This window comes from Leptonotus elevatus, chromosome 9 (genome assembly GCF_054856555.1).
Source record: "Leptonotus elevatus isolate MCC_2025b chromosome 9, RoL_Lele_1.0, whole genome shotgun sequence".
NCBI lineage: Eukaryota > Metazoa > Chordata > Actinopteri > Syngnathiformes > Syngnathidae > Leptonotus > Leptonotus elevatus.
The window spans coordinates 17,425,877-17,442,981 of NC_141247.1; the positions used below are offsets into that span (position 1 = coordinate 17,425,877).

The 17,105-nt window shown below is 40.7% G+C and overlaps 1 protein-coding gene across 4 annotated transcripts in view; it reads right to left on the bottom strand.

The window, feature by feature from the left end:
* Positions 1 to 17,105, bottom strand: part of atp8a1 (ATPase phospholipid transporting 8A1) — a 90,681-nt gene that overhangs the window by 53,334 nt on the left and 20,242 nt on the right. For 3 of the 4 annotated variants that reach the window (XM_086084189.1, XM_086084186.1, XM_086084187.1), the window contains 11 exons: positions 13,731 to 13,776; positions 13,568 to 13,608; positions 11,919 to 11,992; positions 10,114 to 10,183; positions 9,889 to 10,016; positions 9,269 to 9,380; positions 8,740 to 8,905; positions 4,522 to 4,649; positions 3,542 to 3,619; positions 3,377 to 3,465; positions 1,384 to 1,428 (listed from right to left, as the gene is read on the bottom strand). In XM_086084189.1, coding sequence (XP_085940315.1) covers positions 1,384 to 1,428; positions 3,377 to 3,465; positions 3,542 to 3,619; positions 4,522 to 4,649; positions 8,740 to 8,905; positions 9,269 to 9,380; positions 9,889 to 10,016; positions 10,114 to 10,183; positions 11,919 to 11,992; positions 13,568 to 13,608; positions 13,731 to 13,776 — 977 coding nt within the window. The remainder of the gene's footprint in view (positions 1 to 1,383; positions 1,429 to 3,376; positions 3,466 to 3,541; positions 3,620 to 4,521; positions 4,650 to 8,739; positions 8,906 to 9,268; positions 9,381 to 9,888; positions 10,017 to 10,113; positions 10,184 to 11,918; positions 11,993 to 13,567; positions 13,609 to 13,730; positions 13,777 to 17,105) is intronic. The other variant, XM_086084188.1, reaches the window with a different exon arrangement.

The window sequence follows — 17,105 nt, forward strand, 5'->3', positions numbered from 1 at the left end:
TGACTGCAATGCAACAATAGTAAGCCAAAAACAGTAGTCTAGTCAGTTTCTCAGGATGCACCAACATCAGCTGTTGAATCTATCGCGGTCTAACGTCCATGTTTTATTGCGTTCTATTTTTAAGAGTTTTCTAATTTGTTTTGACAAAAGTCAACAGTTGTGACACTGTCGAGATAACTCATTACTGTCAATTCTGTGTTAAAAAGAAACCTCATTCAAAGAAGAGCATGTTTCGAACAATATCAGAGTTTGTCTCCTAAATTCACCATAAAAAAAAAAAGAATTATGTTGATTTCAATGTAATGTTTTTTTTGTTGGGTTTTTATAAATTACCTAGCACTGAATGTTTGTCCTGGCTTTTGTTGTTGTTGTATTTTTATATATTTTATATAATTGCATATTGCAGACTTTTAATTATTACAGTATGCTTAGTTTGAAGGACAACTGTGTGTTCTTCAGATAGCTACCTTGATGCATTATTGTTTTTCCTAATTGGCAAATTGTCACTATATCACATCATAAGTATCTCCATATAAGTACATACGATATGGGCACAAAGAACATCGTTCCTAAAGTTGATGTTTTGGTGAAAAGCTTCTTGACATCTGCATGTTTACCGAATCACAGATTGAACACCACAGAGAAAAGGAAAAAACAAGTAAAAGTGCAACACCATTGTAGTATTCGATTTTAAGAAATCCTCATCTTATAATACAAAAAAAATTCCCACACAAACCCAAAAGCAACAGTCCAACACCAGCAGCTGCTGTTTTTTACAGACACCTGCTAGATACTCATTGGGTCATATCCTCAAATATTTGTTAAAAGCCCTTGAGGTTTATGATCTAGTAAGAGACAATTTCAGTTGATGTTTGTATTAGTGACCCATGGTGAACACAAGCAGCACCACATGCATGATCAAAGACTCAAGACTGGTTTCCGTGGAAAGAAAAAGCAGCAAAGGGAAAAATGTTCACAGTAATTTCAACACCAGGCATCAACAAACAGGCCCCGAGATTACCCATGCAAAAATAGTTGCGGCATGCTGTAACTGCACATATTAACACTACTGCAGATGGACCTGTGTACGTGTGTGTGCGTGCGTGCGTGCGTTGGTCGGAGCCAGTTGGTGGTTTCATGTATGCCACAACTCAACACAACCTAAACCAGATCAGCAGAAATCAGATGGTAAAACGGTACTGTATGACGTAGTATTGAAAGCTTTGTCTTCACACCAAACAACAGTTAGACACAGTGAATCCACTCCCTCACATTAGTAGGTGCACAAAGAAACATGTTACTGAACAGGGTTGCGGTCAAAGTCACATATCCAGCAAGGTACGGTAGCACTACAACGTTACAAAAGCAGCTCAATCATCTTACCCGTCGTCCTCCGCAAAACTACCATCCTCAGTCTCGGGCACGTGACTGTTGAAGCCAATGTAGGAAGGAAAACAGGAAATAAAGGCTGATGGTTAATGTATTCTGAATACTAATTATGGGTTATTATTATTATTATGGGATAGGTTGGGATGCTAGGAAAGATTGGAGCTAAGTTGTTTGTAGAACTGTCTCGAAGATACTGTATGTCCAAGGCCAATAATGACATAAGCACCAGATATTTTTTATGTACTTTCATTAAGCAGTCTTCCAAATCTTAATCAAATAAATATAAATAAAACACATTGTGATTTCAATGTATTAAAAATAGTAGTAATACAAAAGATTTCCTGCACTTGAAGTAACTTAGTGATTAAGAAACTGTAGAATATATTTCTATGTTACTTTAACTCATTAGCGTCTTTTTCACTTGGATGTCAAGCTAAAGATGATTTTGTGCACTTCACTCAGCTAAACAACATCTCTTCTTGAGATTTGGACTCCATTCCAGTGGAATTAATTAATGTCTACACCCTCGGGGACGACTTTATTAATTACAGCAGCCCTTCATTTGTGGAGATGAACACATGCAGGCAGTTGTGTCAGTGCTTTGTGAGTGTGTGCGTGCGTAAGTCACCCAATTACAAGTCACGACTTTGCACGCACTAGTGCTAAAAATGTTCTCGTGTTCTCCTTGGGAAAAAAAAAGAAAAGTTTTTCACACGTTTTTCCGTTTTCATGCATAAAACTCAACAGTGGAGTTTGTTTATTCCAGATGAAGACGCACGGAGAGCTATTTAGAAGCAACACTACTAAAGATACTTGACGTCACCTTAGGCGAGCAGTGAAATAGGACATCTGCGATGGGAATAGACGCCAAAGTGTCACACAGCAAAGCCAGCTTGTGTGTTGAGTGGAAAAAATAAATGTACAGAAATATGTCGCTTTTCCTCATTAAAAGTCATCTTTTCTGATTTGCATCTGTAAATTGGAATAAAAAAAAGTGTCTTTGGCGAGGATTGGGCAGAGACTACAGACTGACTTAAGTGCATACATCAGTGTGAGCTTTTGTCCCTGGCCTACAGACCTCATTCAGTTAATTTAGAATAGTGTCAATAAAGGAAAAGAAAGAAAATAAACTGTAGTATTTCATTAGCAACCCCTGTTGACAATAAAATAGAATAAAATATATGTCGTTTGTCAATAAATCTAAAATGGCTTTTATAAATTGGCATCAATCAGTAGAGGGCATAAGTAGAAGGCTGCCTAAATGGGCTGTGGGAAGAAGTTATACATGAAGCTTTGGTAGCAATTCTAACCACATTTGCACTAGATACCATGGAGTCTTATTCTGCTGCCCTTGACTTGTGTATTTAAATTGAAAGTGGTTTTGGTTGGAATCTGAGGCTCAGTTGCCTTTCTGTTCCATCTTTATGCCCTAGTTATTCTGCTCTTCTTTTGGGCAGACAAATTGGTGGAAAATTGGGGATTTTCTGAAATAACAGTGCAACAAATAATATATTTCCCCCCCCTGAATTATCTCTCAAGAAAATCTAGTCGATTCTTATTGCTTGCAATTACTGACGTCCACAATTTTTGTGTCTGCACATTAACGAAGAGGCTTAATTGAATTCTAAAGGGATTACTCGTGCACTGTCATACCCAAAATTGCTAGCTTGAGCACTTCACTCTCAAGCAAATGTTTCTTCCCTGAAAAGGATTGAGGGTGGTTAAATGAAATGAGTGGTTTGTTCATGGCAAAATAGGTGCATATGCTTCTCTGCTCTCCAAAATGTTGGACAAAACAAGCAGAGGAGATGTCAAATGTCTCGGCAGTTTTTATTTATAGCTCAGCAGCTGTGACAAAGCTGCTAATAAGTTGAGGGAGGACAGAAAACAACACATACTAACGAAGGTGAAGGTGACAGAGCATGAAGCAAGGAAGGGGACATAAGGAGAAGAGTGTGGAGTCTGGAGAAGGAGGGGCATTACGTACCCGTAGGCCACGCCAGCGATTGTGCACTTCTTAAACTGCATGACATTGCAGGTCAGCGTGCCCGTCTTGTCAGTGAAAATGTATTTCACCTGCACAGGAGGAAGAGGACATTCAAGATGGGACACCATCTTAACGTCAAAGATAAGGTGCATTGCTCTTTATTACCTGGCCTAACTCCTCATTCAGGTTGGAAGTGCGGGCCATGGCAGGTGTGTTTGTAGGCTCGTAGATCATATCAGTGTCCTGGCAAGGTCACAAAGAACAATCGCATCAACTCATGGATACAACTTTTCAAATTCAGTTCACCTGTAAAGGTTATTGCGCATTTTAGGTTCATTTTGAAATTTTAGCTAAAATTGAATAACTGTTTGTGAGTAGGGCACGTCCTTTTTTGGGCATAGACAAGTCCGCTGTAACATTCTTCTGTCATTCAATTCAATTCAATATAACTTTATTTATCCCTTAGGGGATAAATAACACATATCAGAACTGGTAAATATTTTATTAAACGCATTTTGGGGTGTGTTTCTATGAAATACTTCACTGTAAAATCATCAGTGATATGCAAAACACAGCACCACACTGCATTGTAAGAATAAATGTACATAAGTTATCCCATATTTACTCTTATAGTATTGCAAAGCATTAATGTGAGGCATTTATTCAGCGGTATATGACCTTGTTTTGAATCATGTGGGTTGGAGTTGTCTGTGAAGAGAGCAAAGCTTCATGGGATGCTCCTGCAGCTGCAGGGCAGGAACTGTGCCTTATCTCAAGATAGCGGCTGAAACACTTTGCGAATGAACTGTTGGACTGTTGAAACCTTCAGCGCCCAAGAAAAACACGTCTGTGTTATTATCTGTATAATGACTCCTATCCTTGAAGGTTGCTGCTGTGTGTTTCCCCTACCCTTTAGAACAGCAAACGCTATATAACTAGTGAATACCCAATTAAAAGAGAAGGAACGGTGAAGTGTGTCCAGAGAGGATAGGAGATTGTAACTGAGCACATCTCTGTCCGGTACTCCTCACAAGTAAAAATAATTTAAATCTCTTGTCTTCCTTCCTTGTCTATTGTTTATTAAATGTTCTAGGTTGACTGAACCTGACAATTACATATGTGATATAGCTTAACGGTTATCTCACCCAATTGATGAAGAAGGCCTGGATGAACTTGATGACCTCCAGGGTGACCAGGAGGCTGATGGGAATCAGGTTGTTGAACAGGATGATGAAGGTGAGGAAGTTGAGGCCGAAGTTCGCCGCCCCGCCGTCTATCGAAGGGAGACGGGTTTGGACACAGGAAGTAATACACAGGAGGCTCGTCAGCGCCTGGTTCATGAGCATCCATCGGTTAAATGTTAAGAGCCCGCAGCTACTTCCAGCCAATGGTCCCTATTATCCCAAAGCAGGTAGAGTGTTGGGCTAACACGGAGCATTAGCTGGAAATTAACCCATCCTCTCACCCATGAGTCAAATTTAACGTCCCATAGATTGACAGTGAGGGACTGAGGTGTCTCCATTGTTATTAGTGTCACAGCAGCAGCCTTGGCATCCAGCATGATCCAGGCAATGAATTCCAAATGAAGCACTATGCAAAATGATGCCGCTCCCTCACCCTCCCTGCCTCCCCCATCCCAAAAAGTGGCAATGATCAACATAGAACCCCACGGACACCAAACATGAAAACAGGAGGGATGTCATTTACCTTTCCACAGCTTGCGGGAGCTTGCAAGAGTTACCTTCCTTCAAGCCAACTTCATCTTAGCATTGAGAGGAGGGCCACCTTGCCATGACATTGCAAAACAAACCAAAACAAACAAATGGATGGCAGGATGGAAGCTATACTGCTACTGGTACAACAAATACAGGGAGTATCAGAAGTGTGGTGGGGGGAAGGGCAGACAAACGCACTGGATGCTTTCAAGACAAAGGAGGGGAGATTCAGTCCATAGCACATTTCCAACCAACAAGGAGTGGAAAAGAGCGGGTGGATGATGCTGGCGTGTTAATGATGACCACATTGTTCGGTCCCTTCACTCAAAAAGTCGGCTGTATGGTTGCAAAGAACACTGCAGGGCATGCCAGAGTGCAAAACCACACCAGGAGAGTACAGTACAGTGAAACCTCTCATGTTGAATGCCCATAAAGTTCCTGTAAAAGGAAAATAAATATAACGTGTAAATTTGACTCACCACAGAAAAGTGTTGTTAACCTTGTCAAATTTGGATGATTGAAAAAAAAAATGTAGGCTTTGAATTGAGTGAAAAATCAAGCCACTGTCTCAATTATTGTGGGCAGGTATGGTGCTGAAACCACACCCTGTTCAACTGTTGACTGTCAATCAAAAACTGTTTGAATTGGAAAAACGAATGCAACCTCATCTAGCATATTTCTTATGCTTACACAACTACTATACATGTTTGATCCACACTCTGGCTGTCAAATCAGACATTTTTGTTCTCCTCGTGATGTGTGCACGCTCACAGCAGACAACGTGGCACTCTATTGCGGCCATGCCAGCCCGAAGATTTAAAAAATATTTAAAATTCCCGTCAATCACTATCCTGCCTTTCACAACGGTCCATGTGCACAATCACGGCGAACAAAGAGGCAGTCTAAAAAGTACAATCCAAAGGGAAGATGCCTTTTCAGAATGTAGGCAAATTCAGAGTTGTGTCAGAAAACTGCAGATGTAAACAACGCCAATCAAGTGCTTATATAGTGGGGGATGGATGACTCATGCATGCCGGAGTCCAACAGCAACATCATCGCCGCGCCAAAATATTAAATCAGGAAAATTGAAATAGGTGATAAACACCTGAGCACTATATAGTTGTTTGCCTTTGTAAATATTTCCAGCAATTAAGTTCAAACAAACAAATCAACTTCAGAGATTCCACTGTACTTTGAATGTGATTTGATCCATTACAAACCATTATCAATCGGGTCACAGCAACATGTTTTCGTCTAAGATGCACTTATTATTATTGTTTTTTTTTTTTAAAACTGGGCTTAGTATGAGGGCTTCCCTAAAATAATAGTAAAAGCAGAATTAAACCTCTTTTGGTGGAACGCACAAAGCCAGTTCTGCATTTGACTGACTTCCTTTCTATTTGAGTCTAATCTAAATCTAGCAAGTTGCCTGAATGCATAAACATTTACCAATGTGCGCTCTTTGGCCTCAATTTGCATTATGTTATCACAGTATACAGGTTTAATGTCGACGATTGCCATCCTCAGCACTCTGTGACCGCTCAAAGTCACATTAATTATTCACCGGCCTTCAGTGACATACGAGCCTGCGGGATGCTGTGCGTGGCCAGCTAACGCAGATTCTTCTATCCATCTCTTCAATGTTGGTGAATGGCCAGGCTACAATCGTTTTACTGGTTCCTGTGATGCTAAATAATTTGACAGGCTTTCCACCGCTCTCTTTTGACACAGGTTGGACAATGCGCACTGGAAAGAGTCTCAACAAGCTCCTTATGGCGGTACAATCAGTCTCAAGATGGACCCCTGCTTTATGACTTACACTGCCCCTAGAGCATTTTAAGACAGTTTTAAACCCCTTCGCCAAAACCAAAAGAGCACCAATGGAGCACCACATAAGGGGGAGAGTGTAAGTCGTAATGCAAGTTTAAATCGACCAGGACACAACCTCTCCTACAGGCCTATCAGGGCACAGAGTAATGGCTGAAGTACCATGATGATCACTTTGCATACCAGAGCTTTATCACTGCACACCACCTCGTTATTTTTTGTTTTATTTTTATTTTACCAATACTCACAATAACAAATCAGACCAAATAGCTGTACTGTAATATGATGGCAAAAAGGCTGGAGAATTCATGCAAAACCTATGCAACAGTGGCAGATGACCACATTCAGTTCTGTGAATTGAATCATGATGACAAATTCAAATTTAATCATTTATTAAATCTACATTTCATTTTAGCTACATCAACCATCATAAAACAAAAAGGTTTAAAAACTTTTTTTTTTTTAAAGGTTATAAGTGGTTCAAAAAGGGTTAGTTAATGGAACAATAAATCTGAAAAACTGTGAAAAAATTGGTAGAGTATGGAATAATACTCATTTATCCAAGGTTTCATGATTAAGATGATCCCTGTAATTTTGAAAATTGGTTAGAAATTGTCAGGTAAACGGCAAACACTACCACAACATATCCCTGCGGTAATCCTCTAATTGGATGCGTACACACCAATCAACAAAACAATCAGACTCCAATATTAAGGTTATCTTGAAACTGATAAATGCTTTTCGAATTAACTTGAATGATGAATGAAAAACATCACATCATTTAAAAGAAATTATACGAATTTCGAGAACCGTTACAAACATGCTAAGAAGTGATCCAATTAAAACTATTAAATATTTTCTGTGCAAAAAATAACAAATAAATTCTTCAGCGAACATGGCAGACGATGACAATAAGCCAAGTGTTGCATAGAAACGTCTACCAATGAACCACACTACAACCAGGTTTGCATGAATCCTCTTACCCTTTGTGAAGTGGTTTGAAAAGATGGCGAAAGAGGCATTTGTAAAATGTCAGCCGCTGCGCCACGTGCTCAATCCATACACATGTACGCAGCCTCCTGCTGCTAATAGCTTCCGGAGTATTACCTCTAGTCAATGGTAGGGACAGAACTACCCATTCTATAGAAGAATAAGGCAGAGTTGTAAAGCTTGGGAGTGCAAAGTGTTCCAGGTGGCACAAAACAAAGGAAGATAAATAAAAATGGAGGAAATGTGAGACACTGTTTGGATCAGGCACTGAAAATAACTAGACGAGGGTGTAAGAGAGAGCTGGAGGGGAACACCTATCGTTGGATCCCTGGTATGTGGTGCTTGTCCACGGGAACGGGCCCATACAAAGTTGGGCAACCGTATAGGGGGCGAGGGTAGGGGGCCTCATTTGCTTAGCAAAGGCAGAGCTTCAGTAAGGGGTTAGTAAGGGGAGGTCATTCACGGATGGCCAAGGCTTTTAAATGGTTGTTACCTGGAGCTGTTAAAAAAACGACAACAAAGAAAAACAACAAAATCAAACACAACATTAGAAAGGGAACAAAAAAAAGTACAGCAGCGCAGTGATATTCAACCATTTCTCACATCTATGCATCAGTTAACAGGGAATCGGATCATTCCCACATTGCCACATATTTCACTTGTTATGAGAAACATCCTTTAACTGAGGCAACTTAACAAAACCAGAAGACACGTACATACCAGCATTTAAGGAAGTAACTTAAAACGACAAAGAAATAAGCTGATATGGACACAAGTGAGATCAAATATGTGCAATGAGAGGCGGCGTGCGGCCTCAGGGGGGACTCTTACAGTTGAGGTCCATGTACCAGGCGTCATTGCCGCACTGGTACTTCCAGATGGTTTGGCCCACGGAGCAGACCAACGAAATGGCCAGCAGGCAACCAAACAGGACCAGAATCTGAAAGTTGGTGATGCGCTCCACGTTGGACAACTTCAGAGGAGGCCGAGTGGAGTTCTGACAAGGCAAGAAAATGAGGAAGTGTGGTTGATGTTGACATATCTGATAAGGGTGCTTGGCTTTGAATTACTATACAAATAGAAGCAAAAAAAATAATCGTATACTATGCCCTTAATGGGCACCTAAATTCACGATTTTAAGCACAGAAAATGGGCCAAAAATTAACCTTATTAACTGTTACTCCTAATAATAAAACAGTTGAGCTTCACCATGAACTATCCTTAGTTCAGATTAAAGAGTCGTGGAGACGCTGGTAATGTGCATCATCGTATGCTGATAGACAACTGCCAAACATGTGTGCGTCCTTTTTCTTCAGGAGGACAGGAGTTTTAACAGATACACAAAGTCCATTTGTAGTACCTGCATGAGTTTTGTGTCATGACCAGTGTAGACCACGACACCGTGGACCCACTGTGTGTTCCGCAGCTGGGCTCCTCTCAGTAAGATCTGGTCTGGACCAAGCGGCACTGTACTGTAGTGGAAGAAACAATACATGGATATGAAGATGTCCCTACTTCTTAAAAGATTTAAAACGACAAAAGAACATGACACGATTAAAACCTCTAAAAGCCAAATGTACTTCTGGAAATTGCTGACTCAGAGAAGCTTTTTAGTCTCGGGATGATCAAATCCTAATGTCATCACATTGCATCTAGCCTCACATAAAAATGTTTTTTCCTTCCAGTGACACAGCCTTTGAACAAATGCATAATTGAATTTGAGTGAACCAGGTGCCTTCAGCATACAATGCAATCAGCTTTGGGCTAATGGATCTAAACAGGTTAAAAAGGATTATACAAAGAGCTGTGGGCTTTTCAAACTTGAGGGTCAAATAACATGCTTTCCTTAAAAGTTTGTCTTTTAAGGGTACATAGGATAGTAGTAATAGATATAGACAATGGTACCCAAATGGTCATCAAAATCTTCACGGGAAAAACAAACCCTGCAGTCAAAACGTAAAGTTTAAAAATTGAGCCCACCTGTGACCATCCAGTCGCATGTTCCCAACAAATTCATACAGATGACGGTTTGGGCACTCGCACTCCATCTTCCCTGAGAGACGCATCAAGCTGTTTATGTCCTTCAAGACCGATGTCATTTGGAGACCCTGTAGATTTTATTGAATGTGTCACTGTTTACAACTGAAACATTGACACAGTAATGTGTATCACACTAAAAAAACAAAACAAAAATAAGATATTTACTTGTCTGATTTTTAGGTTTGTTTCACCATCTAGGTTAGATGTTTCGATGTAGCACATTCCCTGTGGTTCACTGTTGGGAAAAGAGAATAATGACATCAAACCAGTAAAGGGCTGATTGGCCATCATTAAAACATGCCCAGACATTAAAATGAATGAACATTATCTAATACTGTGGAGAAGGAAGCAAAAGTGGAGCTGATTTGAATAACAAACACAAATCTAGACTACTACTCTAATTTAGACAAGGTTGCTGTGCACCAGCCTACTTAAAAGTTATACTAATGAGAAGTATTCTTTATTTGCAGGCAGTTTGAACGACATTAATCTGCAAAGAGGCCGAGACGGGAGGATAGAAAAAAACTCCAGAGTGGCGTGATGCGAGCGAAAGGGCGTGCAGAGCACAAGAAGTAGAGCAGACAAATGAGCTTCTGACAGATTTCGGGCACAGGGACAGTGGCAGAGCATGCCAGGACACTGTTAGCTACTCTTTGTAAGCAGTTCTTTGTTTTAGAGAGGGTCAGTCCAATCGTGGGAATGAGGGGGCATCAACAAAAACCAAGACCAGCGTTTTGCTGTTCTTTATCTTTAGCGTCCAACATGTGTTGTCAGCCTCTTAAAATAATATGGCTGTATTTACATGACAACCGTCTTGCTAAGAACATTTAGTTTAGACTTAGTTTATATTGGCTCCAGTCAGTGATGGTATTAGGTGGTTATCATCACAGGCATAAAAATTAAAAGGATGGGGGGGGGGGGGGGATCATAAATTTTCTCTAGTCCTTGCCCTCATTTGGGTCATCAGTGGCTGGAGCCTGTACTAGCCCACTTTGGGTGAGAGGTAAGGTACACCCTGAACTGATTGCCAGCCAATTGCAGATCACTTACAGAGAAAGAATATTTCTCACTAATCACACTATGGGCAATTTAGAGTAAAAGGCGGGGGAAAAAACAATTCGATGGGGGGGCGTTTTTTTGTTTTACTGTATGAGGATAAAGTGTAATTGCAATTGCACATCCATTGCAGTAGGTGGCATTGGCGCTCTCATTGCCGGAGAGGATGCAAGTATTACCAGCTCCTCAGCAGAGGTGTACTTACAACAATTTTTAGAAAAATAATACTGTAGTTGTGACGTGGAGCTGGGGTGGTGCAAAATATTTCCTTCTTCCTGGGGCGGCACAACAACATAATAATTGAGAAACACTACCCTAAATGCTTTAAAAGGCTCAATACGAGATTGGAGAGAGACTTAAATATCCACAGAATAGGAGGTTAAAGTCAACGGCACCAGCAGCCCACATAGCACTGCAGAGTATGCAATGGTGTATGTCTCCATTGCAAGAAATAGTGAAAGGTGCCAAAAAAACAAAAACACTTTTTGGCATCCTCAGAGCAAACCACATATTGACTTTTGTAACAAAGTGGAAAGACCCAGCATCTTTTCTCTGCTCAGCATTTTCAGGCCCGGCAATGGGGCCATCAATGGAACAGTTGCAATGTAAGCAGCTACTGTCAAAATATGAAACACCAAATTGACTTATAATTACTCACGAAAGGGAGAAAATTCTAAATATCGTTCCAAGATATGGTTCATATTTCATTCTGGCAACATATAGGAGGAAATGTCCATATCAGCCATGCAATAGTTAAAAAAAATAAAAAGCAAACATGCAACATCTGGGAGCTAATCACAAGCGCCATCCTTTTTCCCTCAAGCATGCAAATGAGCTTCTGAGACCAGCTTCTGAATGTCTGGCCCCATCTTTGCAACAGCTGTTGCCTTGGTAACGCCTCTGGTTTTCCTGACCTGGACGACAGTATGACGAGGTCAGCCGGGAGGTGATCGCCGTTGGCAGCTCTGACTACTTCCCCAACAGCCACCTGACGTTAGCGACCGCACGTCAGCGGCAGGAGCGAGGGCGGAAGAGGAAGGGTGGCGGTAAAAGGAGAGGAAAGGGTGGAAAGACAAAGAGCAATTACATGAGAGGAGAAAGGTAACTGTTTATCAGTCCTGAGGTTACTTCATCTGCTTTCTCTTAAAAAGGGCAAGGAGCTAATCCAAAGACATTACTTTTGTCCCACCTAGAGAAATGATGGATATCACGCTATAAATCTTTGTTTGGATTTGTTAAAATGCAGCCACAGTTTGAACTTGCAGTGCCGCTTCTATGTTGGTAAACCATCATTTCTCTAGGCTGAAGAGACAGAGACACAGAGGATGGAGACAATCCCAGGAGGCAGTCGTCAGAGCTGACTCTTGATACCTGCATGATAAAACCACGGCGTCCGCAGGCACGAAATCACGGTCATTTACTTTAATAACATCGCCCATCTCAACCTGTGAAAACAGACTGGTCATTGCAGTGCACACAATGAAGAGAAGGACTGTGACCGTGTCATTCAGTGATGAAAAGAAATACAGATGACATGATTCAAGATTTGAAAGCCACCCGATTTTCTATTAAGCAAAAATGAAACTCAAATATAAAACTATAATAAAATGCAGCTACAGGCAATGAGTAAAATAGGACATTATCAAACTTATACGCTAAGATAAGGGCACTAAATAATTTGGGAAGCAACCAGGACATTAGCTGCAATTTAAAAATGCATGAAGATGACGTAAAAAGCATAAAATATCACATAGAAATACAGAAATTTCTATCCACAGTGGCCAGGGATATTTAAAATTATGATAAACTCGTAAATGTTTTGTTCATGTTTTTCTGCTACATGAGGACATACAGAATCATAAACACAGAAATATAAACATTACAAAATTGAGAAAAGGAAAAAAAACTACAAATACGGCATCACTTTACTCCATGCAACATGTAACTGATAATGTGTGTTCAGAACCTTTATTACAAGTCCTTAAAACAAACTTATTATTTTTCTAATGGCTTATTGTTTCAGGAACAAACAAAACAACTGCATTATAAAAGCGCAGACTCTTTGCAGTTCTTTGCTTTTGATGACAGCTCTAATCGAAACACTGGATTAATTAGCTGCTTGAACCATCCAATGATGTGCAGTGTGTGTGTGTGTGCGTGTGTTTGTGGTCTTGTTTTTGTTACATAGTGGGGCCAACATTTCGGGATTTCCACCCGTCTATGTGGGGCCATTTTGCTGAGCCCCACAAGTTTAGACCTCTTTTTGAGGGTCAAGACTTGGTTTTAGAGTTTAGGCTGGAATTGGGTAATGGTTGAGGTTAGGGTAAGGAATAGGGGTATGCAATCATTTTTAATGGTTGGGGTTAGGGGGAGGGCCTAGGAAATGCATTATGTCAATGAGATGTCCCCACAAAGATAGTAAAACAAACCTGTGTGTGTGTGTGCATGCGTGCTTATGTTCCCCAATCAATAGTAACACCGTTGTGACTAATAATGTGTTGGCTTGTTAGGAATTTGACTGAAAGGCACCATAGACATCCAAGTTATTATTATTATTGCATACCTTCTCCCAATGAACAATCTCCCAGGCCCCATTTCTTAACACTGTGACATGAAAGGAAGAACAGAGAGAGACAGAAAGAGATGGTCAAAATGAGTTGCTATATATATATATATATAAACGGTTACCCGACAAAAAGAGCGTCAGTGCAATATATTATCCATACCTTGACATTCCTTTTTGTTGACAATACTGTCAGCATTGTGGCGTTTCTAGAATGAAAGAAGAAAATGAATTGCTGATTATGCAAATAGAGCATTACAAGACAAATCATATCTGGATGACAAGAGCATTAGTGTGCTCTGAGTGAGGTTCTAAAGAAAACAGGTGAGTTAATGCAATGTTGTACCTTCTCGTCACTCACTGCACTCATTCATAATGAATAATAACACTGAATAATAACTGACATATGACAATTAACAAATATGCTAACGATGAGACACACACGAGTGATGTATAATTAAAAACATTTTTGTGTATTATTGTGGTTGTATTTTTGCACTTGTGTGGAACTGCATTACATCATACGGAGAATGTAATTGTTGCTGTCTGGTAGGATTCTCGCAACTCATCGATGTCAAAGGTCTAGTAAGCAATGCAATGCAAAAAAAGATGAGCTGACTAAGATGTAGTGTGTGAAAAGGTGGAAAAGAATCTGCACACAAACTTAGCTTTGTGGCTGACGGGCTACCTTCTGCAACAAAGAATTACTGCAATCGATTTTTAACAAAACAGCCCTTCTCAAATGTATCAACCCTAACTACTGTATTTTCACTCTTTATATTTCCTATAAAGGATTTCTTACTCGCTGTGACTTTTAATCTTGAGAGGCATAATGTAGCGAGCCAGAGATAAAGTTACAGGACAGTTGAAGTGTCCAATACAGTTAAAACAGTTCCTCTCTAGCTATTGTAAACACTTAACATTGGTTAACAATTTGTAAAAAAAAAAAAATAAATAGCAGACCAAAGGATTACTAACTAATAGTATCGATTTGTGGAAAAAAATATTTAATAAAGTAAGCCAAATCTGGACATATACAAGGTGACAGTCATCCACATAACAGTGGAAGGAAATACCATGTTTTCCAGGGGTGCCCGGGGGCCGCAGATACAATGAAAACAGCAGAGCCCCCATAATTGAACCCTGTGGAACACCATACTAGAGTGGGCAGTGCGGGACTCAGAGCAACCAAGGCTAACACAAAACGTTCTGTCAGACAAATAGGATCTAAACCACTCAAGAGCACTAATACTAACGGCCACCTGGTGCTGCAAACGAGCCAACAGAATACAATTATTATTTCGATGACATTACTTCAAAGACAAGTAAGACAGGCCTGCCTGGGACTGGGATTGGTGGAGGTCTTCTAGTTCGGAGACATACTACTGGGTGGTTGTATGTATGAGTGCACATCAGCACTATTATTTGCCCTTGCGTCCCACTTGACAAACAGTCAACAGTGCTGATGTTTGAGGTCTTGTCAAGTGGCATCCAGCAACAGCAATGTGTGCTGGCCCTGATAAGAGAGGCGTGGATGTATCCTCTCACGACCCCCACAAGATGAACTGTTTACATTCTTTGAGATGGCTCCGATTTACTCCAGTGCTAATTGAATTAAAAGCTAATTGGTGCATTCCTGTGCACTTGCTTTTAAGGCTCCAGTCGAATCACGCCGTACATCTCGGCAAGGCACTCTTGTGTGTAATGAAAAGGCGGGCAGTGTCACACGGCTTCAACCTTTCGCCAGCTGCACGGAGAGCGGGAAAAGTTTTCGGTGCTACGCGAAAGCTCATCCATCATCCCGTGAGCAAGAGCTGTCGGCTAATTTCATTCGACCATTTTTCTTTCTGCTCCTGACGCAAACCAGACGTGTCAGATCGGAGCCGCATTTATATCCCTTACCTTGTTACTTGTCAGCGCTCTCGCAAACCACACCACATTGAAGGCAAATAACAATGGACGCGACAAACCCAGCATTTCCTGTATTTATTTTGTTGCTGTTGGCTAAGTTGAGGAAACTAATTTGACCCAAGATGAGACGAGGTGGCAAAAACAAAAAAGCGCTGGAGCAAAGTAAAGACTCTGCAATATAATACCTCGGTAAAAAAACGATTAAGTAAATAAATGTTAGCCTTTGTTTCGTTTTGCATTTAGGAATGCTTTTTCAAATGTTTACGGCTCTGCAGCCTTGGAACCCTAACTGACCAAGTTCTTGAAATTGTTTCTGGTAGTACCTGGTTATGCTCATGGAACATAGCTGGTAGCATCGTGGTGAGCTGAGTAGGTCTTAATGATTGGTAGAACGTTTATGGGAACATCCCTGAAAGAATGTCCACCCCTTATTTAAAACATCATCCTGGTTGTTAATGTGTCAAGAATTTGGCTGTGACTTCAGGAAATAGAAAAAATAAAAATGCTTGTTGATCTTTGAATTGACAACTGTATATCCTATCCCAGGAAGCTAAGATGTTGTATTTTTTAGCAGAACTGCATTACAAAAATGCTTGCATTTGATGAAATCATTTTGATTGATTGAAATCAATACATTTGAATTTACTAACACCAGTCAGTTTCCTGTTTTGTAAGAGGACATATCTTCTATAATGGATCCAAAAGTGTAGTGCAAATAACGGCTGATTAAAAAGGCAAATTAATCGGTCGGACCCTAGTTTTAGATTGTTGCCTTTGAGCCGGCAACAATCATAACAAACAGGTTAAATTTCATGGCTCTGCGTTGCATCCCCATCAGGTGCCAACACGCAAGGGAACAGATGTGAGTGCGGGTGACCTTTATCTCCAAAGAAGGGAATCAAGAACACTCCCTTGCCATGTTTTTTTCCCCCACAGTGGGAGAAGGGTGGGGGAAAAGTGCTGCGCTCATGCCTTCAGTATGAGATAGAATCGGACAGTATAGTGTAGCTGTCCCCCCACTGGGACCTGCAGACAGGATTACATGGCAGGTCCACTGCGATACAGCCTGACGCATTGAGTTCACACGTTACCAAAAGTAAATATTGTGAATGAAATGCTACTTTTATAGTGGTTGAGTGGTTGTCTCCCATCCGTAAGGTTGTGGGTTCGATCCTCACCCCTGGTGACCATGTTGAAGAGTCCTTGAGCAAGACACTGAGCCGATTTGCTCCCAGCGGACCTTGCAGCGCCTTGCATGGCAGCAGTCGTCCACTGGTGTATGAGTGTGTGTGTGTGTGAAAGGGTGAATGTGAGGCATATGGTGTAGTTAAAGCGCTATACAAATGCAGTCTATTTACCATTAATTAATCAATTGTTAAGAATACTGTTGATCGTGTGGAATGACTGGTGAATAATCGTGTCTTGAGGCAAAATGGAGTGCGCTACTTGGTTGCAACCACCAGAGATGCACGTCATCCGTGTATGGCCTACATTGACGCAGACCTCCTCCACTATGGCAACTCCTATTGACGTCATTAATCTGATCAGTCCAACACTAGCATGGGAACATTTAGATATTTGCCAATACAACCAATTAAAAGCAGTTCATATATAACAGTAAATAAAT